Raw genomic sequence first — 25288 nt, forward strand, 5'->3', positions numbered from 1 at the left:
CATCATACTACACAGTTCCAGTATGAGCACTGCATCCAGAGTCTCACTCACTGTTCTTATACCAGTTAACCTTTGATCTGTATACTTCATGTATACCATAAATAAATCATAGAAACTAGGAGCAGGAGTAGGCCATTCGGCCCTTCGAGCCTGCTCCGGGATTCATTATGATCATGGCTGATCATCCAACTCAATAGCCTGCTCCTGCTTTGACCCCATCCCCTTTGATCCCTTTCGCCCCAAGAACCAAAACTAACTCCTTCTTGAAAACATACAATGTTTTGGCCTCAACTACTTTCTGTGGTAGTGAATTCCACAGGCTCACCACTCTCTGGGTGAAAAAATTTCTCCTCATCTCAGTCCTAAATGGTCTACCCCATATCCTCAGACTGTGACCCCTGGTTCTGGACTCCCCCGCCATCGGGAACATCCTTCCTGCATCTACCCTGTCTAGTCCTGTTAGAATTTTATAGGTTTCTATGAGATCCCCCCTCATTCTTCTGAACTCCAGTGAACATAATCCTAATCGACTCAATCTCTCCTCATATGTCAGGCCCGCCATCCCAGGAAACAGTCGGGTAAACCTTTGCTTCACTCCCTTTATAGCCAGAAAATCCTTCCTCAGGTAAGGAGACCAAAACTCACACGACATTCCAGGTGTGGTCTCACCAAGCCCCTGTATAATTGCAGCAAGACATCCCTGCTCCTGTACTCGAATCCTCTGGCTATTAAGGCCAACATATCATTTGCCTTCTTTACCGCCTGCTGCACCTGCATGCTTAGCTTCAGCGACTGGTGTACAAGGACACCCAGGTCTCGTTGACACATTCCCCTCTCGTAATTTATAGCCATTCAGATAATAATCTGCCTTCCTGTTTTTGATACCAAAGTGGATAACCTCACATTTATCCACATTATACTGCATCTGCCATGCATTTGCCCACTCACTCAGCTTGTCCAAATCACACTGAAGCATCTCTGCATCCTCCTCACAGCTCACCCTCCCACCCAGCTTTCTGTCATCTTCAAATTTGGAGATATTACATGTAATTCCCTCATCTAAATCATTAATGTATATTGTGAATAATTGGGGTCCCAGCACTGATCCCTGCGGTACCCCACTAGTTACTGCCTGCCATTTGGAAAAAGGCCCATTTATTCTTACTCTTTGTTTCCTGTCTGCCAACCAGTTTTCTATCCATTTCAATACACTACCCCCAATCCCATGCGCTTTAATTTTACACGCCAATCCCTTATGTGGGACTTTGTCGAAAGCCTTCTGAAAGTCCAAACAAACTACATCCACTGGCTCCCTCTCATCAACTCTACTGGTTACAACCTCGAAAAATTCCAGTAGATTTGTCAAGCATGATTTCTAGTACAAAGATACATGCAAATAGCAACATAAAAATAACATGGATACAGAAAAATGCATTTTGCACAACTCAATCTTATGTAATTATTTTATTAGCTTGGTTATATTATCTAAAGTGTTTTATTTTACCATAAAAACACAAGTGACCAAGCTAACTTATAGCAGACACCACTGATAATGGTCATGGGTTTGGAAGGTGCTGTCTAAGGAGACTTGGTGAGTTCCTGCAGTGCATCTTGTAGACGGTACACACTGCTGCCACTGTGCGTCAGTGGTGGAGGGAGTGAATGTTTGGGGATGTGATGCCAATCAAGTGGGCTACTTTGTCCTGGATGGTGGCGAGCTTCTTGAGTGTTGTGGGAGCTGTAACTCATCCAGGCAAGTGGGGAGTATTCCGTCACATTCCTGACTTGTGCCTTGTAAATGGTGGACAGGCTTTGGGGAGTCAGGAGATGAGTTACTCGTCGCAGGATGCCTAGCCTCTGACCTGCTCTTGTAGCCATGGTCACCAGCTACATAAAAGTGGCCTCCCAGCAGCAGGATGGGGAGGGGGGAATCCGTGGGTCACAGAAGGTGCTGTGAACATGGTAGGCAGCACCCTGGCCCCAAGGACCACCCCAACAGGGTTTTCCCTCTGCACCTTTGCAGATTGACTTTGAATTTTCTTTTCCTCCTACTGGCCCAGCTCCCAGGTTCTCCTGCAGTCTTCAGCAGCGACCACCTCTCCCAATGGCGCTGTTGAGGCTTCGGAGTCGCTCTGATTGGGCTGGCAGCATTAGGAGCCTGCACAGCAGGCCCATAGGCCATTCGGTCCTCCCCACTTTTTACCCCGACATGGGAGTGGGCCCCATTCACCTGGTAAAAGTCAGCTGATCCCTGTAATCGGTTGTGAGCTCAAATTGTCAAATCTGTTGTACCCAATAATTGATCCCAAAAAATATTCACAGCTTAAATCAGCTCAAAACAAAAAACATGACCCAAGTTTCCCTAAAATAATACTCGTGTGTACATATATTATATACATACATTAAACGTATATATAAATAGTGCAAACAATCAACACATCAAAAACAGCATACACTCGTCGATAAGAAAAGAAATAAAATGCTTGATGCTTTCAACAGAGGCAAGCTTATGTTTTGTTCTGTGAACAGATTAGGTATGCTGCATGCACCAAAAACAAATATAACACAGGCACTGCTGACAGAGGCCAGGAAACTTTCTCACTTTCACACACAATCTCAGAAACTGAAAACAAAACAGTATACACTCACCACCACGCATTTCAAGAAGTTTCTATATTTGTCTATTAATTACCTATTAAACTCAGTAGAAACTCTGGGCTGCTACTTAACAGCATAACTACCTTTTAACGATGAGATTTATATCACAGCATTGCTCCTCAACCTCTATGACCCAGAAAAGGAAGAACTGAAACTGAGTCTCATTCGGAGGCAGCAAATTGTTACAGGCCATTTCAAAATTAGCACCTTTTTCCTGCTTTTCCTTTCTGCCTTCTTCTCTCGGCCTTTTAATCTAATCTTTCCTTTCCTTTTTTTTATGTATCTAAATTCATTTTAATTTTTATGTACCTGAGTTCATTCTAATTCACCCCAATTTTCTCCTCCACCATTCCACTTATTGTTCAATCCTTAAAAATCTTATTGATTAAGGACATGGACTGTTGTTCCAATCATTCGTCAAGGTCCCAAATGCCCCGTTGCCCTCATCAGCAACCTGCAACACAAAACTTTTTCAGTTTTATCCTGAAGGTAACAAACAGGGCATGATATGAGTTACCTGTCTCCAGCAAATTCTGGGTCTTTGCTTATCCAGGTTCGGCAGTAAATCTATTTTAACCTAATAAAACAAAGGCGGGGGCCGGGGCCGGGGCTGTAAAATGAGTTGTGTCGTTCTAAACTCCGTTGGATTTGGCTGGACTGTAAAATCCTGCTGCCATAAAATCCCAGCCATAGAGATAAATCAAAGAGAATTGGAATTCCAGTTAATTTCATTGACTATTTCATCAGCTACTATCAATTGGCTATTAGATGAGACATTCACCAACGCCAGATGCCACGGTTTCTTTTAAAACTCTTTCTTTTAAGATTGCTGACTAAGTCAAATTGCCTTCGAAAAGGAAGTGCTGAGCCACCTCCAAAGAGCAGGGCGTTCTCTCTGTATCGTGGCCAACTCCCTCCCTCAACCAACACTTTGAACAACACACCAATAGTGGGGCATCTCATTCTGGAAATTGTGCAGTTTAGCAAAGCTGTAAACATATTGGGCCAGATTTTGCTATAAACATAACGGTGAGGCTAACGGCAAACAGTGACTGAAGTTGCATGGTCAAATGCAGAAATGTAGGGGTTTCTGTCCGTGGCTGCCTCCTTCCCAAATTGTGCAAAAATGGCATCTCACATCTGGTTCCCTATTCAAATGCATTGCACAGTCTGAAGTTCCTGTACTGATGTTGTAGGTCTGGATGAAATGCACCATCAAATGTTAAGACATGTCATTCCAGTTCAAGTATTCCTTTAACAGTATGGGAAGTCTTCATTATGACCAGACACCCTCTCCAGCACTGAAAATCAACTTTAGCAAGTGTGGAGTCTTTCCTTCAGATTGTAATTATTTTTGGAGTTTTTAAAATCTGTGAATATTTTTCTTCTCACTTGTGTTTTGGCTTGTTTATTGCTCCCTGCCTTAATCCAATATTTTTTGCCCTCCTTATTTGGCTTTTTGTATGTGGTTTGACATTAAACTCACTATTCCAACTTATTTCTCCAGTTTCAGATACACGAATATTCAATCTCATTGGTTAAGGAGACATATAAATGCTTGCAAAGCAGAGATTGGAGTATCATTTGGATGTCCCCTGACAGCAACACATCATGCAAAACCCCATAGAATGTCAATGAGCAAGTGAAACTTTAATAAACAACTGGCTCCATTCGTTCGCTAATCTCAGCAAAATCTAGCTTAATGTTAAGGGGATGCTACTGGCCCCACTTCATGGAGGGGTTTACCTGCCAAGATGCTCAAAGTCTGATGTGGCTGTTCCTTGTACCAGAGGTTTCTGTTTAATACAAAGGTTGAGAACAGTGTCCTGAAAGAAACATAGTCTGAAAACAGGCAGCAAGGCTGTAATACTGAAGTCTTCAAAATGAGAGGATCCAGTCAGTCCATAGCTGAGGAATAATGACACAATTCCAATTTACCCTTTTAGAAGGCAAAAGCTTTTCGCTGGCAGTGACAGGTCAGAAAATGGCTGCCGTTGTGTCCTTTCTAAGAGCGCTGAAAGTATTCAGGTTCAGGTTCCTGATCTGCATTGATGCCATTCAGGTTCTGCAATTCTCTACCACCCTAAAGTAAAATAAGTGTATTTGTTATATGCAATGACCAAATATTCACAGACACTGGAGAGCCAGACAGACAAACAGAGGCATACAGAGATACAGACAGCAAGAGTGAGAGAGAGAGATAAGTGAAACAAATAGTGGAAATGGAAAAGATCAAAACAGACAACAATCTTCCAAACCAGATATAAACTGGGAAAAAAATGTCCTAATGATAATAAATGTGCATAAATTAAATGGCTAACAAGTATAGACACAGGAACGATGTAACAATAACAGATATCATACACTTAATGAAATCCAACAAACATATCATACACATTCACGAAAATTAGAGGCCAAAGTTACTCCTGGTGTATCTTTGTTAGTGACATAAATGCAGATGGAAGATTCATGGTGGTCTCTGTATGTGTAAGTGACATTATAAACACAAGGGGAATATTCCCTCTGGTCTGTGTGTGTTTCAGTGATACTATGTGCCCATTTTGAACCAGCCATAGTAAAGAGTTCACAAAAAGTGTAGAAATCTGAATTCACATTAATAATAAAATACCTGCTGTTCTCCTTGACTTCTGGCACCACCTCCACCTATAACGAATAAATTGATCTTTTATAAAGTCCAACCCTTGATAGAATATTGTCACATGATGCATCTGTCTCATGGCCTCTGATTTTTTTTGAATACTTTTGGTCCATGTGTGTGTGTGGTTTTACACATCTGTACTTGAACAGTAAGTGCTGATGGTATCTCTAATTAGTTACCTTGGGGAAGGTACTGGTCCAGCCAGTGAGAAAGGGCTGAACCATTAAACGGAAAGGCACCTTACTGTGTGATCTTACAAAGTACATGAAGGGACACTTTTCATTTGGTGCATGTCAGGAAATTGTGCACATCCAGTCTGTGATTTTTGCTGGATAGAAATTCCTGGGCTTGGAGAACCAATGTGTACTGGAAGTCAGAACAGAAAATCTACTCGCTCATCACGTCACTGCTCACAGGGTGCGAGACTCCCCTGGGAGAAAGTCTGCCCTCTCATTCTGATTCACAAGAGTTAAGTTCTGAATCAGCACTCTCAATCGAGGCTCAATTCCTGTCCCAGCCCACAGCCTACAACATTCCAAGCATTTAAAATGAAGGGGCGGACAACCGTGTGGGAGCTCATTTCCCAATTTCTGATATCTGCTCCCAGCCCAGGAGGTTCCCCAATTCCTCCCCTCCAGAGATAGGCAGCTAAAAATTTCATTTTGTGCATTTGTATTTTTAAAAGAGGGGTACAAATGGAAAATGTCCTTCAGTCCATTTGATCTCATTCTCCTGGAAACCTACTACATTCCCAATGTTCCTCCAGCATTTTATTTATATGAGTCCAGTGTCCTGGTCTGGCTCACCCATTCCTTCCTGATAATGATTCCTTTTGTTGATCACAACTGCTGTGCATGAAATCCTTCCTGACATCTCTTCTAAATCTTCCCTTCACAATCCAAAACCACCATCTTAGAGGATTGTCCCTAAGGACATAAGAAATAGGAGCAGGAGTTGGCCTTTTGGCCCACTGAGCTTGCTCTGCCCTTCAATAAATGGCTTGGATGAATGGACCGAATGTATGGTTGCTAAATTTGCTGATGACAATTAGTAGGAAAGTAAGTTGTGAGGAGGACATAAGGATTCTGCAAAGGGATATGGATAGGTTAAGTAAGTGGACAAAAATTTGGCAGGCGGAGCATAACGAATAATGGCAGCAGTGTGCATCATCTACAAGATGCACTATAGGAGCTCATAAAGGTGCCTTAGACAGCACTTTCCAAACCCATGAACACTACCATATAGAAGGGCAAGGGCAGCAGATAGATGGGAACACCACCACCTGGAAGTTCCCCTCCAAGCCATTCACCACCCTGACTTGGAAATATATTGCCGTTCCTTCCCTGTCGCTGGGTCAAAATCCTGGAACTCCTTCCCTAACAGCACTGTGAGTGTGCGCCTACACCACATGGACTGCAGCGGTTCAAGAAGGCAGCTCACCACCACCTTCTCAAGAGCAATTAGGGATGAGCAATAAATGCTGGCCCAGCCAACGAAGCCAACATCCTGTAAATGAATATATTTTAAAAATGTGAACTTGTCTACTTTGGCAGGCAAAATAGAAAAGCAGTATATTATTTAAATGGAGAGAGAGTGCAGACCACTATGGTACAGAAGGAAAAACAAAAAATGCTGGAAAAACTCAGCAGGTGTGACAGTATCTGTGGAGAGAAAGACAGAGTTAACGTTTCGAGTCCGTATGACTCTTCTTCAGAGCAGACTCTTCTTCAGAGTCATAAGGACTCGAAACATTAACTCCGTCTTTCTCTCCACAGATGCTGTCAGACCTGCTGAGATTTTCCAGCATTTTTTGTTTTTGTTTCAGATTTCTAGCATTCGCAGTATTTTGCCTTCATGATATAGAAGAATCTGGGTGTCCTGGCACAGCAAGTGATTAGGAAGGCAAATGGAATGTTGGCATTTATTGCAAGGGGAATTGAATATAAAAGTAAGAAAGTTTAGCTACATTTGTGCAGGGCATTGGGGAGGTCGATTCTGGAGTACTGTGTACCCTTTTGGTCCCTATATTTAAGAAAAGATGTAATTGCATTAGAAGCAGTTCAGAGAACGTTCACTCGACTGATTCCTGGGACGATGGGGTTATCTTATGAGGAAAGATCGGACAGGTTGGGCCTGTTTCCATTAGAGTTTAGAAGAATGAGAGGTGATCTTATGAAATACATAAGATCTTGAGGGGACTTGCAGGGTGGATGCTGAGAGGATGGTTCCCTGAGGGGGAGACTAGAATGAGGGGACACAGCTTAGAAATTAGGGGTTTCCCATTTAAGACAGAGATGAGGAGAATTTCTTTCTTTCAGAGAGTCATTAGTCTGTGGAATTTGCTTCCCCAGAGAGTGATGGAGGCAGGGTTACTGAATATTTTCAAGGCTGAGTTAGATTCTTGGTTGACAAGAGAGTCAAGGATATGGGGGTGGACAGGAAAGTGGAGTTAAGGCCACAACAGATCAGCCATTATCTTATCAAATGGCAGAGCAGGCTCGAGGGGCCTCATGCTCCTAATTCCTATATAATAAGATCATGGCTAATGTGATTGTGGCCTTAACTCCACTTTCCTGCTTGTCCCCCACAACCCTTGACTTCCTTATCAATCCAAAATTTGTTAAACTCAATGACCGAGCCTCCATTGTTCTCTGTGGAAGAGGATCCCAAAGACGAACAACATTCCAAGAGAAGTAAATCCTCCTCGTCTCCTTCATAATCCAGAGACCACTTATCTTAAAATTTTCCTCTTTAGTTCTGAGTTCCGCCATGTGGAGAAACATCTTCCTAGCATCTATTTGTCAAGAATCATAAAATTTTCAATAAGATCACCTCCCATTCTTCTAAACTCCAATGGGTATAGGCCCGATCTGCTCAACCTTTCCTCACAAGACAAACCCGTCATCCTAGGATTTGGCTTAGTGAGTCTTCTCTCAACTGCTTCCAATGCAAGTGTATCCTTCTTTAAGTAAGGAGGCCAGAACTGAACACAGTACTCCAGATGGGGTCTCACCAATGCCCTGTACAGGTGGAGCAAGTTTTCCCTACTTTTATACTTTTATTCCCTCCTGACAATAAATGACAATGTTCCATTTGCCTTCCTAATTACTTGCTCTGTCTGCATGTTAACTTTCTGTGATTAATGTATGAAGATACCCAGAACCCTCTGGACTGAAGGATTCCTCAGTCTCTCTCCATTTAAACAATATTCTATTTTTCCTGTCAAATTGGCAACCTCACATTTTTCCTCATTTGCTGGTGCATTCATATGTTGGCACACCCTGTCCCTTCTTGTCACATTCTGTTTACCATTACCCATATTGCTACTCGGCTCTATTGCCTTGCCCTTTCTCTAACTTTCCAAAGCTCCCATCCTGTGAACCCTCCCCTCCACTATTTAGTTGGCTATGATGGATTGGGAAACATTACTTAAAGGGATGACAATGGATAGGCAAACATTCAAAGAGCACATGGGTGAATGGCAACAATTGTTTATCCCTGTCTGGTGCAAAAGTAAAATAGGAAAGGTGGTCAAACCACGGCTTACAAGGGAAATTAGAGACAGTATTAGATCCGAGGACGAGGCATACAAATTGGCCAGAAAAAACAACAGACCTGAGGATTGGGAGCAGTTTAGAATTCAGCAGAGGACCAAGGGATTGATTAAGAAGGGGAAAATAGAGTATGAGAGTAAGCTTGCGGGGAACATAAAAACTGACTGTAAAAGTTTCTATAGGTATGTGAAGACAGCCAGACTGTACAGTCAGCAAGCACAGTGGTGAAGGGGGGAATGGGATTTGCTGCAAGTTAAAACTACCTTAAATCTCAGATTATTGCCAGGGAGAAGGATCGGATTGGTTGCTAAGGAACAGAATCTGAAGCGAGGGCCAAAACAAAAGGTCTCAATACTTAATTGGAGGAAATTTCTGCTCATCCAGTAACAACCATCAGATAAGCAATCTGATGATTTAACAGCAACCCTAAGCTTGTACAAGCTGCCTGTACTTTCAGCCCCTGTCTTAAACACAATGATATTGTGCGAAGGGACAGAGAATGGGTAACGTACTCACAAGATTTCTTTGCAACCGTTCCATTTTAGAAATTAAAACGGTAGTGAGAATCGCTGGTTAAAGCTTTCATTATAGCTGAATTCCTTATAAATTGACCAGACTGATGAATGCTTGGATGCATTCTTACACTCTTACATTCTGATACTTACAGCGCCATATTACAAAGGACACTGAAAAGATTATAACACAGAGCACCATTAATGGGGCCAGTGTACTCCAGACCAAAATGATAACATGGCAACCTTGATCTGAAAAGATACAATAATGAACACATTGAGTTAATTTACATTGAATATCTCCCCATCCAGAATATAGCAAATAACCACCTGAATTTACACAGCACTTTTACAGAATATCATAGACCAAGGTGCAAAACAGGAGGGATATCAAACAAAACTTGATACTGAGCTACAGAAGGAAATATTATATAAAACAAAAATCAAAACTGATGAAAGGTCACAGAATCACAGTGCAGAAGAGGCCTTTCGACCCATCGAGACTGCACCGACACATGAGAAACACCTGACCAACCTACCTAATCCCATTTACCAGAACTTGGTCCATAGCCTTGAATGTTATGACGTGCCAAGTGCTCATCCAGGTACTTTTTAAAGGATGTGAGGCAACCTGCCTCCACCACCCTCCCAGGCAGCGCATTCCAGACCGTCTCCACCCTCTGGGTAAAAAAGTTTTTCCTCACATCCCTCCTAAACCTCCTGCCCCTCACCTTGAACTTATGTCCCCTTGTGACTTACCCTTCCACTAAGGGGAACAACTGCTCCCTATCCACCCTGTCCATGCCCCTCAATCTTGTACACCTCGATCAGGTCGCCCCTCAGTCTTCTCTGCTCCAACGAAAGCAACCCAAGTCTATCCAACCTCTCTTCATAACTTAAATGTTTCATCCCAGGCAACATCCTGGTGAATCTCCTCTGCACCCCCTCCAGTGCAATCACATTCTTCCTATAACGTGGTGACCAGAACTGCACACAGTACTCCAGTTGTGGCCTCACCAAGGTTCTTTACAACTCCAACATGACCTCCCTACTTTTATAATCTATGCCTCGATTGATAAAGGCAAGTGTCCCATATGCCTTTTTCACTACCCCACTAACATGCCTCTCTGCCTTCAGAGATTTATGGACACACACGCCAAGATCCCTTTGTTCCTCAGAACTTCCTAGTGTCATGCCGTTCATTGAATACTTCCTTGTCAAATTACTCCCTCCAAAGTGTATCACCTCACATTTTTCAGGGTTAAATTCCGTCTGCCACTTATTTGACCATGCCGTCTATATCTTCCTGTAGCCCAAAACACTCAACCTCACTATTAACCACCCAGCCAATCTTTGTGTCATCCGCAAACTTACTAATCCTACCCCCCATATAGTCATCTATGTCATTTATATAAATGACAAATGATAGGGGACCGAGCACAGATCCCTGTGGTACGCCACTGGACACTGGCTTCAAGTCACTAAAGCATCCTTCTGTCATCACCCTCTGTCTCCTACAACTAAGCCAATTTTGAATCCACATTATCAAATTACCCTGTATCCCATGTGCATTTGACTTCTTTATAAGTCTCCCATGTGGGACCTTGTCAAAGGCTTTGCTGAAATCCATATAAACTACACCAAATGCACTGCCCTCATCTACACACCTGGTCACCTCCTCACTCAACCCGCAACGTTAACTCTGTTTCTCTCCACAGATGTTGCCTGGCCTGCTGACAATTTCCAGTATTTTTTTGTTCTTACTGCAGTTTACCAGCTTTTGCAGTATTAACGAAGGAAATATTGGGACAGATGAGCAAAAGCCTGGGCAAAGAGGTGAGTTTTAAGGCGCATCTTCAATTGGATTGGAAAGGCTAGGTCTGCTTTCTTTGGAACAGAGGAGAATGAGGGGAGATTTAATTGAGGCATATAAAATTATGAGGGGCTTTAATAGAGCAGATATGAAGAACCTATTTCCTTTAACAGAGAGGTCAATGGCTAACAGCTTAGTCTTAAAGTAACTGGCAGGGGATTAGAGGGGAGTTGATAAGGAATTTATTGACCCAGAGGATGGTGGAGGTTTGGAACTCACTTGGTGGTAAATGCAGAAACCCTCATTGCATTTAAAGATACTTGGGGAGGTGCTTAACCATGCCTTAATATACAGGGATATGGGCCAAGAGCTGGGAAATAGGATTACGCTCTTTTTCAGCCAGCATGGACAGGATGAGCTGAATGGCCTCCTTCCGTACCTTCAGACTTTGTTTGCTTCAATGTTAGAGGAAGAAAGAGACATGGAGAGGCAGAGAGATTTAGGGATGGAATTCCTGGGTCAAGGCAGCTGATAGTACAGCCATCAAGGGCGAAGTGATGAAAACTGAAGGAGCTCTAGAGCCAAGAATTGGACATAACGCACCTTATGTAAAAATACTTCATGAGAGATCCTCCCCTTCAGCACAGGGTAGGAGCTGGGTGTGGTAGACATGATCACCGCAGATTCAGGCACGAGCTGCTCATGATTTGATGCCCATTTATTTTAACTGAACAAACCATAAGTGGCTAGTGCTTCAATAAATGATAATTCACTCTGGTCATGTTCGTACTTGCAGCACCGAAGGCAAAAATCTGCCTTTTGATCAAAGAGTGTTCTCTTTTTTATCAGCTTTCCTCCTTCGGTGAATCCTTCCTATCTCAATAACTATCAGTTATGACTCACACCTCAGAGCCAGGAGGTTGTGGGTTCCAGCCCCACTCCAAAGACCTGAGCACAAAGACTAGCTTGGTGCTCCAGTGCAGTACACAGAGAGGGCCGAGGCTTTTGGATGAGGTATCAAACCAAGGTCCTGTCTACTCTCTCAGACTGACAATGCAAGATCCCAAAAAAAGGAAAATTAAAGGTGTAGGGAATTAAAAGAATGGGTCAATCTATTGATGCAAGCTTGATGGTTCAAAAGACTTGATCCTGTGCTGGAACGTTCCATGATTTTAAGATTAATTCAAATAAGGAAGGGGTTTTGCCCATTTTTGCCCATTCATCTTGACTATCGACACACATTCCCACACCACTCCATCTAACTGACCCCAGGGTGAGTGTGAGATGTCTGGTTCCACTGTCTTACCTTAAAGATTATTCCAGGAACCAATTATTCCTTAAGTGAAGAACGCCTGCTGGTATCTCGCATCCCAAACTTTTTGCAACAAGTTTTAACCAATCTCCTTCATCTGTTAGCCTGGCATTTGGTTGAAGTACTGTCTCAGATTGTCCCATTTCACTCAAGTCTTCACAAACAGTGGGTGATTATCGTCTAACTCATTGGCTGGGAAACCCATGGAATTGGGTGGATTGCCAGATTTACACCCTGCTCAATGTTATTCTCCATCAACTTTGATGCAGGTTGAATGGCCATTAGGATTGGGAATCTAGCCAATCTCATCGTCCCTAATTTGAGTTGTGGCTGGGGGGTTAGGGAAAGGGCTGAAGTCAATAGCAGCCTCCCTGCTACTGCCCTTTATGGGCATTCCTTCCAAACCCATAACCGCTACCATCTAGATGAACAAGGGCAGTAGATAGATGGGAACGTAAGAACATAAGACATAGGAACAGGAGCAGACCATTCGGCCCCTCGAGCCTGCTCCGCCATTCAATAAGATCATGGGTCATCATCTTGTGTTTCGATTTCCATATTCCCATCTAACCCCGATAACCTTTGATTCCCTTGCCGAACCAGAATCTATCTACCTCTGCCTTAAAAATATTCAATGACCCCACCTCCACCACCTTCTAAGGCAGAGAGTTCCAAAGTCGCACAACCCTCTGAGAGAAAAAAATTCTCCTTATCTCTGTCCTAAAAGGGCGACCCCTAATTTTAAAACAGTGCCCCTTAGCTCTGGACTCAACCACAAGGGGAAACATCCTTTCGACATCCACCTTGTCAAGGCCGTTCAGGGTCTTATATGCTTCAATCAAATTACCCCTCACTCTTCTAAACTCTAGTGGAAACAAGCCCAGTCTGTCCAACTTTTTCTCATAAGGCAACCCTCTCATGCCAGGTGTCAATCTAGTAAACCCCTTTTGAACTGCCTCCAACGCATTTACATCTTTCCTTAAATAAGGAGACCAAAACTGCACACAGTATTCAAGGTTCCGTCTCACCAATGCACTGTGTAACTGAAGCATGGCATCCTTACTTTTATGTTCAATCCCTCTCGGAATAAAGGATAACATTCCATTAGCCTTCTTAATTACTTGCTGTGCTTGCATACTAACTTTTTGTGACACATATACTAGAACACCTAGATCTCTCTGCAACTCAGAATTATGCAGCCATTCTCCATTTAAGTAATACTCTGCTTTTTTGTTCTTCCTGCCAAAGTGAATAACTTCACATTTTCCCACATTAAACTCCATTTGCCAGATCCTTGCCCACTCACTTAACCTATCTATATCCATCCTCATGTCCTCTTTACACCACCTGGAAGTTCCCCTCCAAGCCACTCGCCATCCTGATTTCAAAATATTTCGCCCTTCCTTCACTGTCACTGGGTCAAAATCCTGGAACGCCCTCCCTCATAGCACTGTGGGTGTACCTGCACCACAGGGGCTGCAGCGGTTCAAGAAGGAAGCTCACTGCCGCCACCTTCTCCATAAGACCATAAGACATAGGAGCAGAAATTAGGCCATTCGGCCCATCGAGTCTGCTCCGCCATTCAATCATGGCTGATAAGTTTCTCAACATTCTCCCGCCTTCTCCCCGTAACCTTTGATCCCCTTACCAATCAAGAACCTATCTATCTTGGTCTTAAATACACTCAATTACCTGGCCTCCACAGCCTTCTGTGGTAATGAATTCCATAGATTCACCACTCTCTAGCTAAAGAAGTTTCTCCTCTGTTCTAAAAGGTCTTCCCTTTACTCTGAGGCTGTGCCCTCGGGTCCTAGTCTGTCCTACTAATGGAAACATCTTCCCCACGTCCACTCTATCCAGGCCTTTCAGTATTCTGTAAGTTTCAATCAGATCCCCCCCTCATCCTTCTAAACTCTATTGAGTATAGGCCCAGAGACCTCAAATGTTCCTCATATGTTAAGCCTTTCATTCCAGGGATCATTCTCGTGAACCTCCTCTGGGCCCTCTCCAGGGCCAGCAAATCCTTCCTGAGATACGGGGCCCAAAATTGCTCACAATATTCTAAATGTGGTCTGACCAGAGCCTTATAAAGCCTCAGCAGCACATCCCTGCTTTTATATTCTAGTTCTCTCGAAATAAATGCCAACATTGCATTTGTTTTCCTAACTACAGACTCAATCTGCAAGTTAACCTTAAGAGAATCCTGGACTAAGACTCCCAAGTCACTTTGCACTCCAGATTTTTGAATTCTCTCCCCATTTAGAAAATAGTCTATGCCTCTATTCTTCCTACCAAAGTGCATGACCTCACACTTGCCCACGTTGTATTCCATCTGCCACTTCTTTGCCCATTAACCTGTCTAAATCCTTCTGCAGCCTCCCCGCCTCCTCAATACTACCTGTCCCTCCACCTATCTTTGTATCATCTGCAAACTTAGCCAGAATGCCCTCAGTTCCTTCATCTAGATCATTAATGTATAAAGTGAAAAGTTGTGGTCCCAACACTGACCCCTGCGGAACTCCACTAGTCACCGGCCGCCATCCTGAGAAGTACCCCCTTAACCCCACTCTCTGCCTCCTGCCAGACAGCCAATCTTCTATCCATGTTAGATGGATAGCATTCTCAAGGGCAATTAGGGGTGGGCAATAAATGCAGGCCTAGCCAGCGATGCCCGCATCCCATAAATGAATAGAAAAAAAATACAAACTTGGGGCCTCTCTATTCTATATGGTCCAGCTATTCATGGGCAAAACCCACTGATAACATCCTGATTACTCAGAAGTGAATTCAACTGGTTGAAACGTTATGAGGAGTAATAAAGCCCTGACATTAAACTTACTGTTTTGCTGGATCTCTTCTGCTAGGATTACAATTGAGATGGCGATCACAATAAAGGAACATATAATGCCACTTACGTCAAGTGAAGCTCGAAAACCTGTCAAGTGTAGACAATGCGTTGATTTAGATGAGACCGTTACATTTTTAGGATTGGAAATTTTGTATAATAAAGTAGCTGCTCTGTACTTGTGTTTCCCCGGAATCTTCTAATACAGTCTTGGTTCCAAATAGCGATACTTGCAGTCACAGCAAAAACTAACAGGATGGACACAAAGCATATGGCAGCCACAGGCACGGGGGCAGCACCTAAACCAATGATTCAACATAGTGGTTGTTAATCTAATGTTAATAATGGGAGGTTAAATGAATAGTGTGCACTAATGAGCGGTGTAGGAGAGCATGTCAGGAGCAACAACAGGCAGATGCAAAAATAAGATGCCAACCTGGTGAATCTACGACACAGGGAGAAGCATGCGATAGAGCAAAGCAATCCCATAACAAATGCATCAGGTCAAAATTTTGCAGTCCTGCCACATTCAGTCATGAATAGATAATTAAACACCTAAAGGGAGGAGGCAGGTCCACAAATATGCTGGACCTCAATGATGGTGGAACCCAGCACATCAGAGCAAGAGATGAGGCTGAAATATTCATCATCAACATTCACCAGAAGTGCCAAGTGGATGATCAATCTTGGCCTCCTACCGAGATCCCCAGCATCGCAGATGCCAGGCTTCAGTCAATTGAATACAGTCCATATGATATCAAGAAATCACTTGCATTGCCATAGCCTCCAAGGCTATGGGCCAAGCACTGGAAAATGGGATTAGTGTGGTCAGATCTTTGTTGACCAGCCTGGACACGATGGGCCAAATGGCCTCCTTCTGTGCTGTAGATGTTTATGAATCTGTAAATGGCTGAAGGTATTGGATAATGCAAAGGTTATGGACACTGATACCATCTGGCAGTAGCACTGAAAACTTAAACACCAGAACTAGCTGCACCCCAGCCAAGATATTCCCCCTGTTTCTACCTGCCCAGGTATGTCCTGTCCACAAAATGCAAGACAACTTCAATTCACTCAATTGCTGCTCCTTCAGTCTACTCTCAGTCATCAGCAAAGTGATGGAAGGTATCGTTGGCAGTGTTACCAAGCAGCACTTGACAGCAACAACTTCCTCATCGATGCTTAGTTTTGGTTTTGCAAAACACTCAACTTCAGACGTCATTAATGCTTTGGTCCTAAAGAGCTGAACTCAAGAGTGGAAGTGAGAGTGATTGCCCTTAATATCAAGCTAGTATTTTACTGAGTGTGTATTGAGGAGCCCTAGCAAAATTGAAGTCAATGGAAAACTCTTCACTGGTTGGGGTCATACACAATCACAGAATTTTTATAGCGCAGGAGGCCATTCAGCCTATCATGTCTGCACCGGTTCTGTGAATGAGTAATTAATTTAGTGCCATTCTCCTTTGAGCATGTAAACCGGCACATTCTTCCTTTTCAGGTAACAGTCTAATTCTCTTTTGAATATGTTGATTGAATCTGCCTCCACCACACTCTCAGGCCGTGCATTCCAGGTCTTAACCACTCACTTCATGAAACAGCTTTTTCTCATATTTCTTTTGCTAATCACCTTAATTCTGTGCCCTCTTGTCCTTGATCCTTTCATGAGTGGGAACAGTTTCTCCCTATGTATTCTGTCCATACCGTTCATGATTTTGAATGCCTCTATCAAATCTCCCCTCAGCCTTCTTTTCTACAAGGAAAACAGTCCCGACTTCTCCAATCTATCTTCATAACTAAAGTTCCTCATCCCTGGAACCATTCTTGTGAATCTTTTCTGCACTCTCTCCAATGCCTTCACGTCCTTCCTAAAGTGTGGTGCACATAACTGGATGCAATACTCCAGCTGAGGGTGAACTAGTGTCCGATACATGTTCAACATAATCTCCATACTCTTGTACTCTAAACCTATATTAATAAAGCCCAGGATACTGTATGCTCTATTAACTGCATTTTCAACCTTTCCTACCACCTTCAATGACTTATGCACCAATACACCCAGGTCCCTCTGCTCTTGCACCCACTTTGGAGTTGTAGCCTTTATTTTATATTGTGTCTCCATATTCTTCCTTCCAAAATGAATCACTTCACATTTTTCCACATTGAACTCCATCTGGCACCTGTCTGTGCATTCCACCAATTTGTCTATGTCCTTTGAAGTTCTACACTATCCTCCTCACAGGTCACAATAATTCCAAGCTTCGTGTCATCCATAAATGCTAAAATCACATCTTGCACACCAAGGTCTAGGTAATGCCTGGAAACGATTATGTTTTTCATAACATTGTGTAATATTTTACAGTAAGTTTATGTGTGTGTGGTTGTGGTTCTTCATGTGGCTGATTTAATTAAATTAGAGATGGGAAGGCAGCAAAGTTTAAATTATCAAAGGACTGAGGTGTAAAACAGGCGTTTGAAATGGAGATGAGTAATGCTAGGGGGAATTCTCAGCAGGGATGGTGTGAATGAAATTTGCATTTTTAGGTAAGTGTGATTTTCAAAGAGTCATGGAAAATGTTTACAGCTGACAGGATAAATAGGGCAAGGTTATTACGTTGATTTTTCCCAAAAGTGCTGACCCATAATGATAACATGCAAGATTTTATATTCTGGGAAAAGTAACTTTTAAAGGCCAATTGAAACATTAGGATTTACAAACCAAAGAGGGAGAAATATATTTAAAGAAGGATGGAAGGTTGTGTGTGGGTGTGGGTATATGAGATCTGAAAGGTGACGGTGTAAAACAGACTTCGAAAAAGCCTCTAGCCACCCTGAAGAAACTTGTTGTTTCAGTCACCAAAGCTGTATTAAAATCCTTTGGAAGCCAATTGTCCAGTGGGTGCTTGTGGTAAAATTGTTGGAATACATTATAAATTTGGAATCTATTTAGACTTTTTGTTGCCTTTAAAGGGGTGCCTAGTTGGAAGTCTGGTTAAGTAGAAATTTTGGGAATTGTTATAACTGTGTAACTGTAATCTTGTGCATATGTTTAAGTTTGTTTTTTTTTGTTAATAAATCTTTTAATTTATACTTTCAAATTTCTAAAGGTGGTAGTGGACTCATGACTCCTGGCTTCAGTGCAGAAGCCTTCTCATAATAAATACACATTGCAAAATTGTTGTAATAGCTATGCCAAGTTTCCCTTGTGGATTTAGTCAGCCTGGCAAATACTACTTGTCATGTCATAACAGTAATAATACATACCAGGAAAAACCTTCCATCAGCCCGAAAACATTCATTTGCCACTACTCTGTTTCGTGTCACTCAGCCAATTCCGTATGCTATATGAGCTATAAGTTTGCTGACAAGTCTGTTGTGCAGCCTGCCTCATTGGCACCCCATCCACCATCTTAAATATTCACTCCCTCCACCACCAACATACATTGGCAGCAGTGTGTATCATCTGCAAGATGCACTGCAGCAACTCTCCAAATCTCTTTCAACAGCATCTTCCAAACTTGTGATCACCACCGCCTAGAAGAACAAGGGCAGCAGGTTCATGGGAACAGCACCACCTGCAAGTTTCTCTCCAAGCCACACACCATCCTGACTTGGAATTATATTGTGGACCCTTTAAAAATCTGGAACTCCCTCCCTAACGGCACTGTAGGTGTACCTATACAACATGGGCTGTAGTGGTCCAAGAAGGCAGCTCACCACCACCTTCTCAAGGGCAATTGACAAGGTGTCACAAAGATTTCTATGCAAAATAAGAGCTCACGGTGTAAGGGGTAGCATATTAGCATGTATAGGGGATTGGCTAACTAACAGGAAACAGAGAGTAGGGATAGGTGAGTCTTTTTCAGAATGGCAAGATGTGATGAGTAGAGTGACACAGGAATCAGTGCTGGGACCTCAACTATTTACAATTTATATCAGTGACATGGTTGAAGGGACTAAACATATGGTTGCTAAATTTGCTGATGACATAAAGATAGGTAGGAAAGTTGTGAAGAGCACATAAGGAGTCTGCAAAGGGACATAAATAGGTTAAATGAGTGGGCAAAAATTTGACAGATGGACTATGGGAAAATGTGAACTTGCCCACTTTGGTAGGAAGAATAGAAAAGAATAGAAATAGGAAGTCAGTTAAATGGAGAGAGGTTGCAAAACTCTGAGGTACAGAGGGATCTGGGTGTCCTGGCACATGAATCAGGTAAAGTTAATATGCAGGTACAGCAAGTGATTGGGAAAGCAGATGGAATGTCATTGTTATTGCATGGAGAATGCAATATAAAAGTAGGGAAGTTTTGCTACAGCTGTACAAGTCGTTGGTGAGACCTGAGATCGGGGGTTATCAAATAGGGAAGGTTTGGATAGGTGGGTCTGTATCTATTGGGCTTTAGAAGATTGAGAGGTGATGTTATTGAAACAAAGAAGATCCTGAGGGATGGGAAGGATATTAAAAGGAAGTTTCCCCTTGTGGGAAAGACTAGAACTAGGGGACAGAGTTTAAGAATACGGGGTCTCCCATTTAAGACAGAGATGAGATGAGATGATTTCTCTCAGAGGGTCATGAATCTTTGGAACTCTCTTCCCCACAGAGTGGTGGGGGCACAGTCATTGAATATTTTTAAGGTTGAGTTAGATAGATTCTTGACTAGGCCCAACCATCTTCAGTTGCTTCATCAATGACCTTCCTTCCATCATAAGGTCAGAAGTGGGAATGTTCACTGATGATTGCACAATGTTCAGCACCATTCATGGCTCCTCAGATACTGACGCAGTCCATGTCCAAATGCAGCAAGACCTGGACGATATCCAGGCTTGGGCTGGCAAGTGGCAAGTAACTTTCACACCACACAAGTGTCAGGCTATGACCATGTCCAACAAGAGAGAATCAAACCATCACCCCTTGATGTTCAATGGCATCACCATCACTGAATCCCCTACTACAAACATCCTGGGGGTTACCATTGACCAGAAACTGAACTAGATTAACCATAGAAATATTGTGGCTACAAGAGCAGGTCAGAGGCTAGGAATAGCGGGACGAGTAACTCGCCTCCTGACTCCTCAAAGCCTGTCCACCATCTACAAGGCACAAGTAAGGAATGTGATGGAATACTCCCCACTTGCCTGGATGAGTGCAGCTCCTACAACACTGAAGAAGCTGGACACCATCCAGGACAAAGCAGTATGCTTAATTGGCACCACATCCACAAACATTCACTCCCTCCACCATCTACGCACAGTAGCAGCAGTGTGTACCATCTACATGATGCACTGCAGGAATTGACCAAGGCTCCTTAGACAGCACCTTCCAAACCCATGACCACTACTATCTAGAAGGACAAGGGCAGCAGATAGATGGGAACACCACCACCTGAAGTTCCCCTCCAAGTCACTCACCACCCTGACTTGGAAATATATCGCCGTTCCTTCACTGTCGCTGGGTCACAATCCTGGAACTCCCTTCCTAACAGCACTATGGGTGTACCTACACTACATGGACTGCAGCGGTTCAAGAAGCCAGCTCACCACCACTTTCTAAAGGGCAACTAGGGATGTGCAATAAATTCTGGCCCAAACAGCGAAGCCCACATTCCATGAATGAATTTAAAAAAAATAACAAGTGAGCCAAAGGTCATCAGGGGTAGGCAGAATGTGGAGTTGAGGCTACAATCAGATCAGCCATGATCTTATTAAATAGTAGAGGATGCTGAAGGGGATGAATGGCCTACTGCTGCTCCTAATTTGTACAATCATAGGTATGTTCAAGGACAATTAGGGATGGGCAACAAATGCTGGCCTTGCCAGCAAAGTTCACATCCCAGGAACGAATACAGGAAGTTCATTGCACTACACTGGCTTATATATTTTATGTATTTGTTCTTGGGTTACATTGACAAGGTGGCATTTATTCTCGATTCCTACTTTCCAAGAGAAGGTGATGATGGCTCTTCTACTTGACAGACTGCTGTACTTGGTCTTTTGGTGATTTTATGGTGGTGTTGGGTAGGGAATGCCAGGATACTAATCCAACGATGATTAACTTTCTTGGCATGAAGGTGCTAATATTGTGATGATATTGTTACTAGGAGTGTGCGTGCTGACCTTATGATCTAACCTAATGATGGGTATTTGAGAACCATAGAGATCTCTCTGATGCTGATGATGTGCTTTTATTGGCTGTAGGTAGTCCTATGGTTGACACTAAGACCAAAGTCTTCCTTAAGTCTACAAAGCCAAACAGGCTTTCCTGTGCCTGGCTGAGAGTTGTGTGGGTCAGGGCCACACATACAGGTTGACCTATGTAAAGCAGCTTACTATGTACTGACCAAACTAATCATTCTTTTCTAATTATTCTGTGGATCTAGCTTGCCTCATCTTAACTGATTATTTTCAAGTAAATAAAGAATATCTTTCGTACTCGTACCTTTAAGCACAATCCAAGAAGCGAGGGCAATGAAGATGGTAACAAGAGACAGAATGTTACTACCGAACAGGTTCACAAACAGAAGTTTGTATTGTCTCAAAGATGCTATGGGGGAAATGAACAAAAACATAAAAGTAGTTTGAATTCCACTGTAATCTACTTTACAACAGACTAACATATGAGAAAGTGAATTATACATATAGCAATGGGCAAAGTGTAACTGGTTAACAGTGGTGGCCTCTGGGCTGGACAGGCTGTAGGCGTTACTGGGTATCAGTCATGGGCAAACCAACCACTGGACCACACATTAGGGCAGTAAAGTGAAGGAGCTCCACAAACTCAATTGCAGCAGGATTAAGTGGAGACCCCAGCAAGTGCTGAATTTATTGGCCATGGCAGGCCCATCCACAGGCCACAGAACCAGTAGAAACACCACTGTGGCCATTCTCCGGAGCCCTATTGGGATTAACTCCCAATCAGATGCGTACCCTCCCATCCATCATGCTTCCAAGACTGCTGGCTAATCAGAGCTATAACTCTGCAAAGATGCTTACGGTCTGCTCTTGGAGAGAAGATCTGCCTACTCTTGAAATCTCCAAATACCCATAATGTAAAACATATATTTTGGAGAAGGGTAGAAGAGGCCCAGGAGCTCCCTTGCAGCCCCTGAGCCAGGTCCAAGAAACCACTTACCACAGGATGCGAGGCATGTCCATTTACTAGGTCCAAGGGAAAACCCTTCTCCATCACATTCATGTGGAACTTGCCTCACAAAGTCCAAGGGAAAACTATCTTTTTCAAATGGAGTCCTGCTAACCACCAGGGCCTGGGGAGGTCCCTGCCAACAGGGCCTAGGGAGGCCCCTGCCAACAGGGCCTGGGGAGGCCCCTGCCACCAGGGCCTGGGGAGGTCCCTGCCAACAGGGCCTAGGGAGGCCCCTGCCACAAGGGCCTGGGGAGGCCCCTGCCACCAGGGCCTGGGGAGGCCCCTGCCACTAGGGCCTGGGGAGGCCCCTGCCACCAGGGCCTGGGGAGGCCCCTGGCACCAGGGCCTGGGGAGGCCCCTGGCACCAGGGCCTGGGGAGGCCCCTGGCACCAGGGCCTGGGGAAGCCCCTGCCAGCAGGGCCTAGGCAGACTTTTGCTATCAGGGCCAAAGGTGGCCTCTGCTACTGTCACTATCACCAGGTTCAACTGAGACCCATTTCCAAGCCCAACCTCTTTGTAAATCCACTTGGCAGTACTCTGGGGTTGTGACAGATTGCAGTGTTGAACTCAAGTGAATTGAGACCTCCCACTTCCCCTTCCAAAAGGCATTTTTCCCACTCCTTCCCTTTGGAATCAGATCAGGGGAGGCTCCTGAATTAAATCAGCTCTTCATTGTCAGTACAAATAGGAAACCACCTCACAACATGCAAAAATACATTATTGGGCCTGACAGGACAAATGCAATTGGTTTACAAAAACAGAAACAGAAATACCTGGAAAAACTCAGCAGGTCTGGCAGCATCGGCGGAGGAGAGCCTTTTCTTGCTGAGTTTTTCCAGGTATTTCTGTTTCTGATTTTGTTTTGGATTTCCAGCATCCACAGTTTTTTGCTTCTATCTCTGCAATTGGTTTAGTTTCATTCTTTCCAACCTCTTCATGTAAAGCACATGTTTATGTTAAAAGGTCAAGTTAATCCCAACTAATTTAAAGAGGAACCTGTGTATTCATGTCTAAGTGCACATTAGGCTATTTGACAAATACCTTGCCTGGTATTTCTCTTAAACCAGTGCAGACAAATTAATCCAATAAAAGGCACTGAAGAAAGTATCAGTCCTGCAAACGATGCAACAATGATTACAATCTGCTCTGGTGGAACGCCTGTAATTTAAGGAAAAGACAGAATTAACCCAATATAAAACATTTCACCAGATAAAACAGACTGAAAACTGTCACAACAACCCAAATGTTTCACTGACACCCCTCAGGAAAGGGAATCTGCCAACCCTACCCGGGTCTGGTCTACACTTGGCCAAATTCAGTCATCAACCCTTTGAAGTGGCTGAACAAATGGCTGAGTAGTCATGGCAACTAAGATTGGGGGATACATGTGGTCAATGTCGCTCGCAGAAATGAAAAAAAGTAGTCAATTATTATGATTATGAAGAGACCTGGCTGAAGAAGAGCACTTGTGGATCCAACAGAGGGCGCTGGTGAGAAGTGACTGAAGCATTCTGGGAGAAGTCACCGCAGCCACCGCGACTCATGAGGGAATCGAGAAGAAGGACTCTTGCACTCACTTGGAGGAAGAGCATCCAACAGAGAGCACCGGAGCGGTGAGTATAAATCTAGCTTATCTCGGGGATTTGTGGCCTTGTCTCCAGGGAGCAGACTTGGAAAGAGGAGCACCGGAGCGGTGACCTCAGGGCACAGAGTAACTGAAGCTAAAACTGAAAAAGTGATAACACAGGAAAGCTGTGACCTGATTGGTTGGTAGGGAATCTGCATCAAATTTGAAAAAACACCACTGCAAAGCTAATTAATAAATTAATTATCTAAGTTGAGATGGCTGGGCAGGTGATGTGCAGTAGCTGTATGATGTGGGAGCTGGCAGATCCCATTGCGAGCTGCAGTGACCACATCTGCAGCAAGTGTTGGTTGCTGGAGGAACTCCGGCTCAGAATTGATGAGCTGGAGTGCGAGCTCCGGACGCTGTGGCACATCCGGGAGGGGGAGAGTTACCTGGATGCTTTGTTTCAGGAGGCGGTCACACCCGGTAGATTAAGTACCTCAAGTTCGGTCAGTGGTCAGGGTCAGCAGGGTGTGACTGCAAGTGAGGCAAGTAGAGGGATCTTGTGTTCAGGAACAGAGGAGCCTCAGCTCTTGACCTTGTCCAACAGGTACAAGGTACTTGCTCCCTGTGTGGATGAGGAACAGGGCTTTAGGGAGGATGAGCCAGCTGACCACTGCACCGTGGCACAGGAGGCCATTCAAGAGGGGGGAGCAAAAAGACAAGTGGGTAGTTGTAGGGGATTCTATAATTAGGGGAATTGATAGCATCCTTTGTGAACAGGATTGAGAGTCCCACATGGTATGTTGCCTGCCCGGTGCCAGGGTGAGGGACATCTCTGACCGGCTTGAAAGGATATTGGAGAGGGAGGGGGAGGTTCCAGTTGTTGTGGTCCACGTCAAGACAAATAACATAGGTAAGACTAGGAAAGAGGACCTGTTTGGGGATTATCAGGAACTAGGAACTAAATTAAAGAACAGGTCCTCAAGGGTTATAATCTCCGGATTACTACCTGAGCCACGTGCAAATTGGCATAGGGACACGAGAATAAGGGAAGTAAACACGTGGCTAAAGGAGTGGTGCAGGAAAGAGGGGTTCCATTTTGTGGGGCACTGGCATCAGTATTGGAACAGGAGGGATCAGTACCAGTGGGACGGTCTCCACCTGAACCGATCTGGGACCAATGTTCTTGCGAAAAGGGTAAATAGGGTGGTCAACAGGACTTTA

At 43.8% G+C, this 25288-nt stretch overlaps 1 protein-coding gene across 1 annotated transcript; it reads right to left on the reverse strand.

Moving 5' to 3' along the window:
* Positions 1–2982: 2982 nt before the first annotated feature.
* Positions 2983–22234, reverse strand: LOC144695529 (uncharacterized). Its single transcript, XM_078566405.1, has 7 exons — positions 22129–22234; positions 21790–21894; positions 15533–15652; positions 15348–15443; positions 9537–9635; positions 5288–5322; positions 2983–4741 (listed from the first exon to the last, which is right to left on the reverse strand). The coding sequence occupies exons 1-7, from the start codon at positions 22232–22234 to the stop codon at positions 4664–4666; spliced, it is 639 nt and encodes a 212-aa protein (XP_078422531.1). The 3' UTR covers positions 2983–4663.
* Between the last annotated feature and the right edge of the window lie 3054 nt (positions 22235–25288).

The sequence above is a fragment of the Cetorhinus maximus genome, chromosome 21 (genome assembly GCF_964194155.1).
Source record: "Cetorhinus maximus chromosome 21, sCetMax3.hap1.1, whole genome shotgun sequence".
Classification (NCBI taxonomy): domain Eukaryota; kingdom Metazoa; phylum Chordata; class Chondrichthyes; order Lamniformes; family Cetorhinidae; genus Cetorhinus; species Cetorhinus maximus.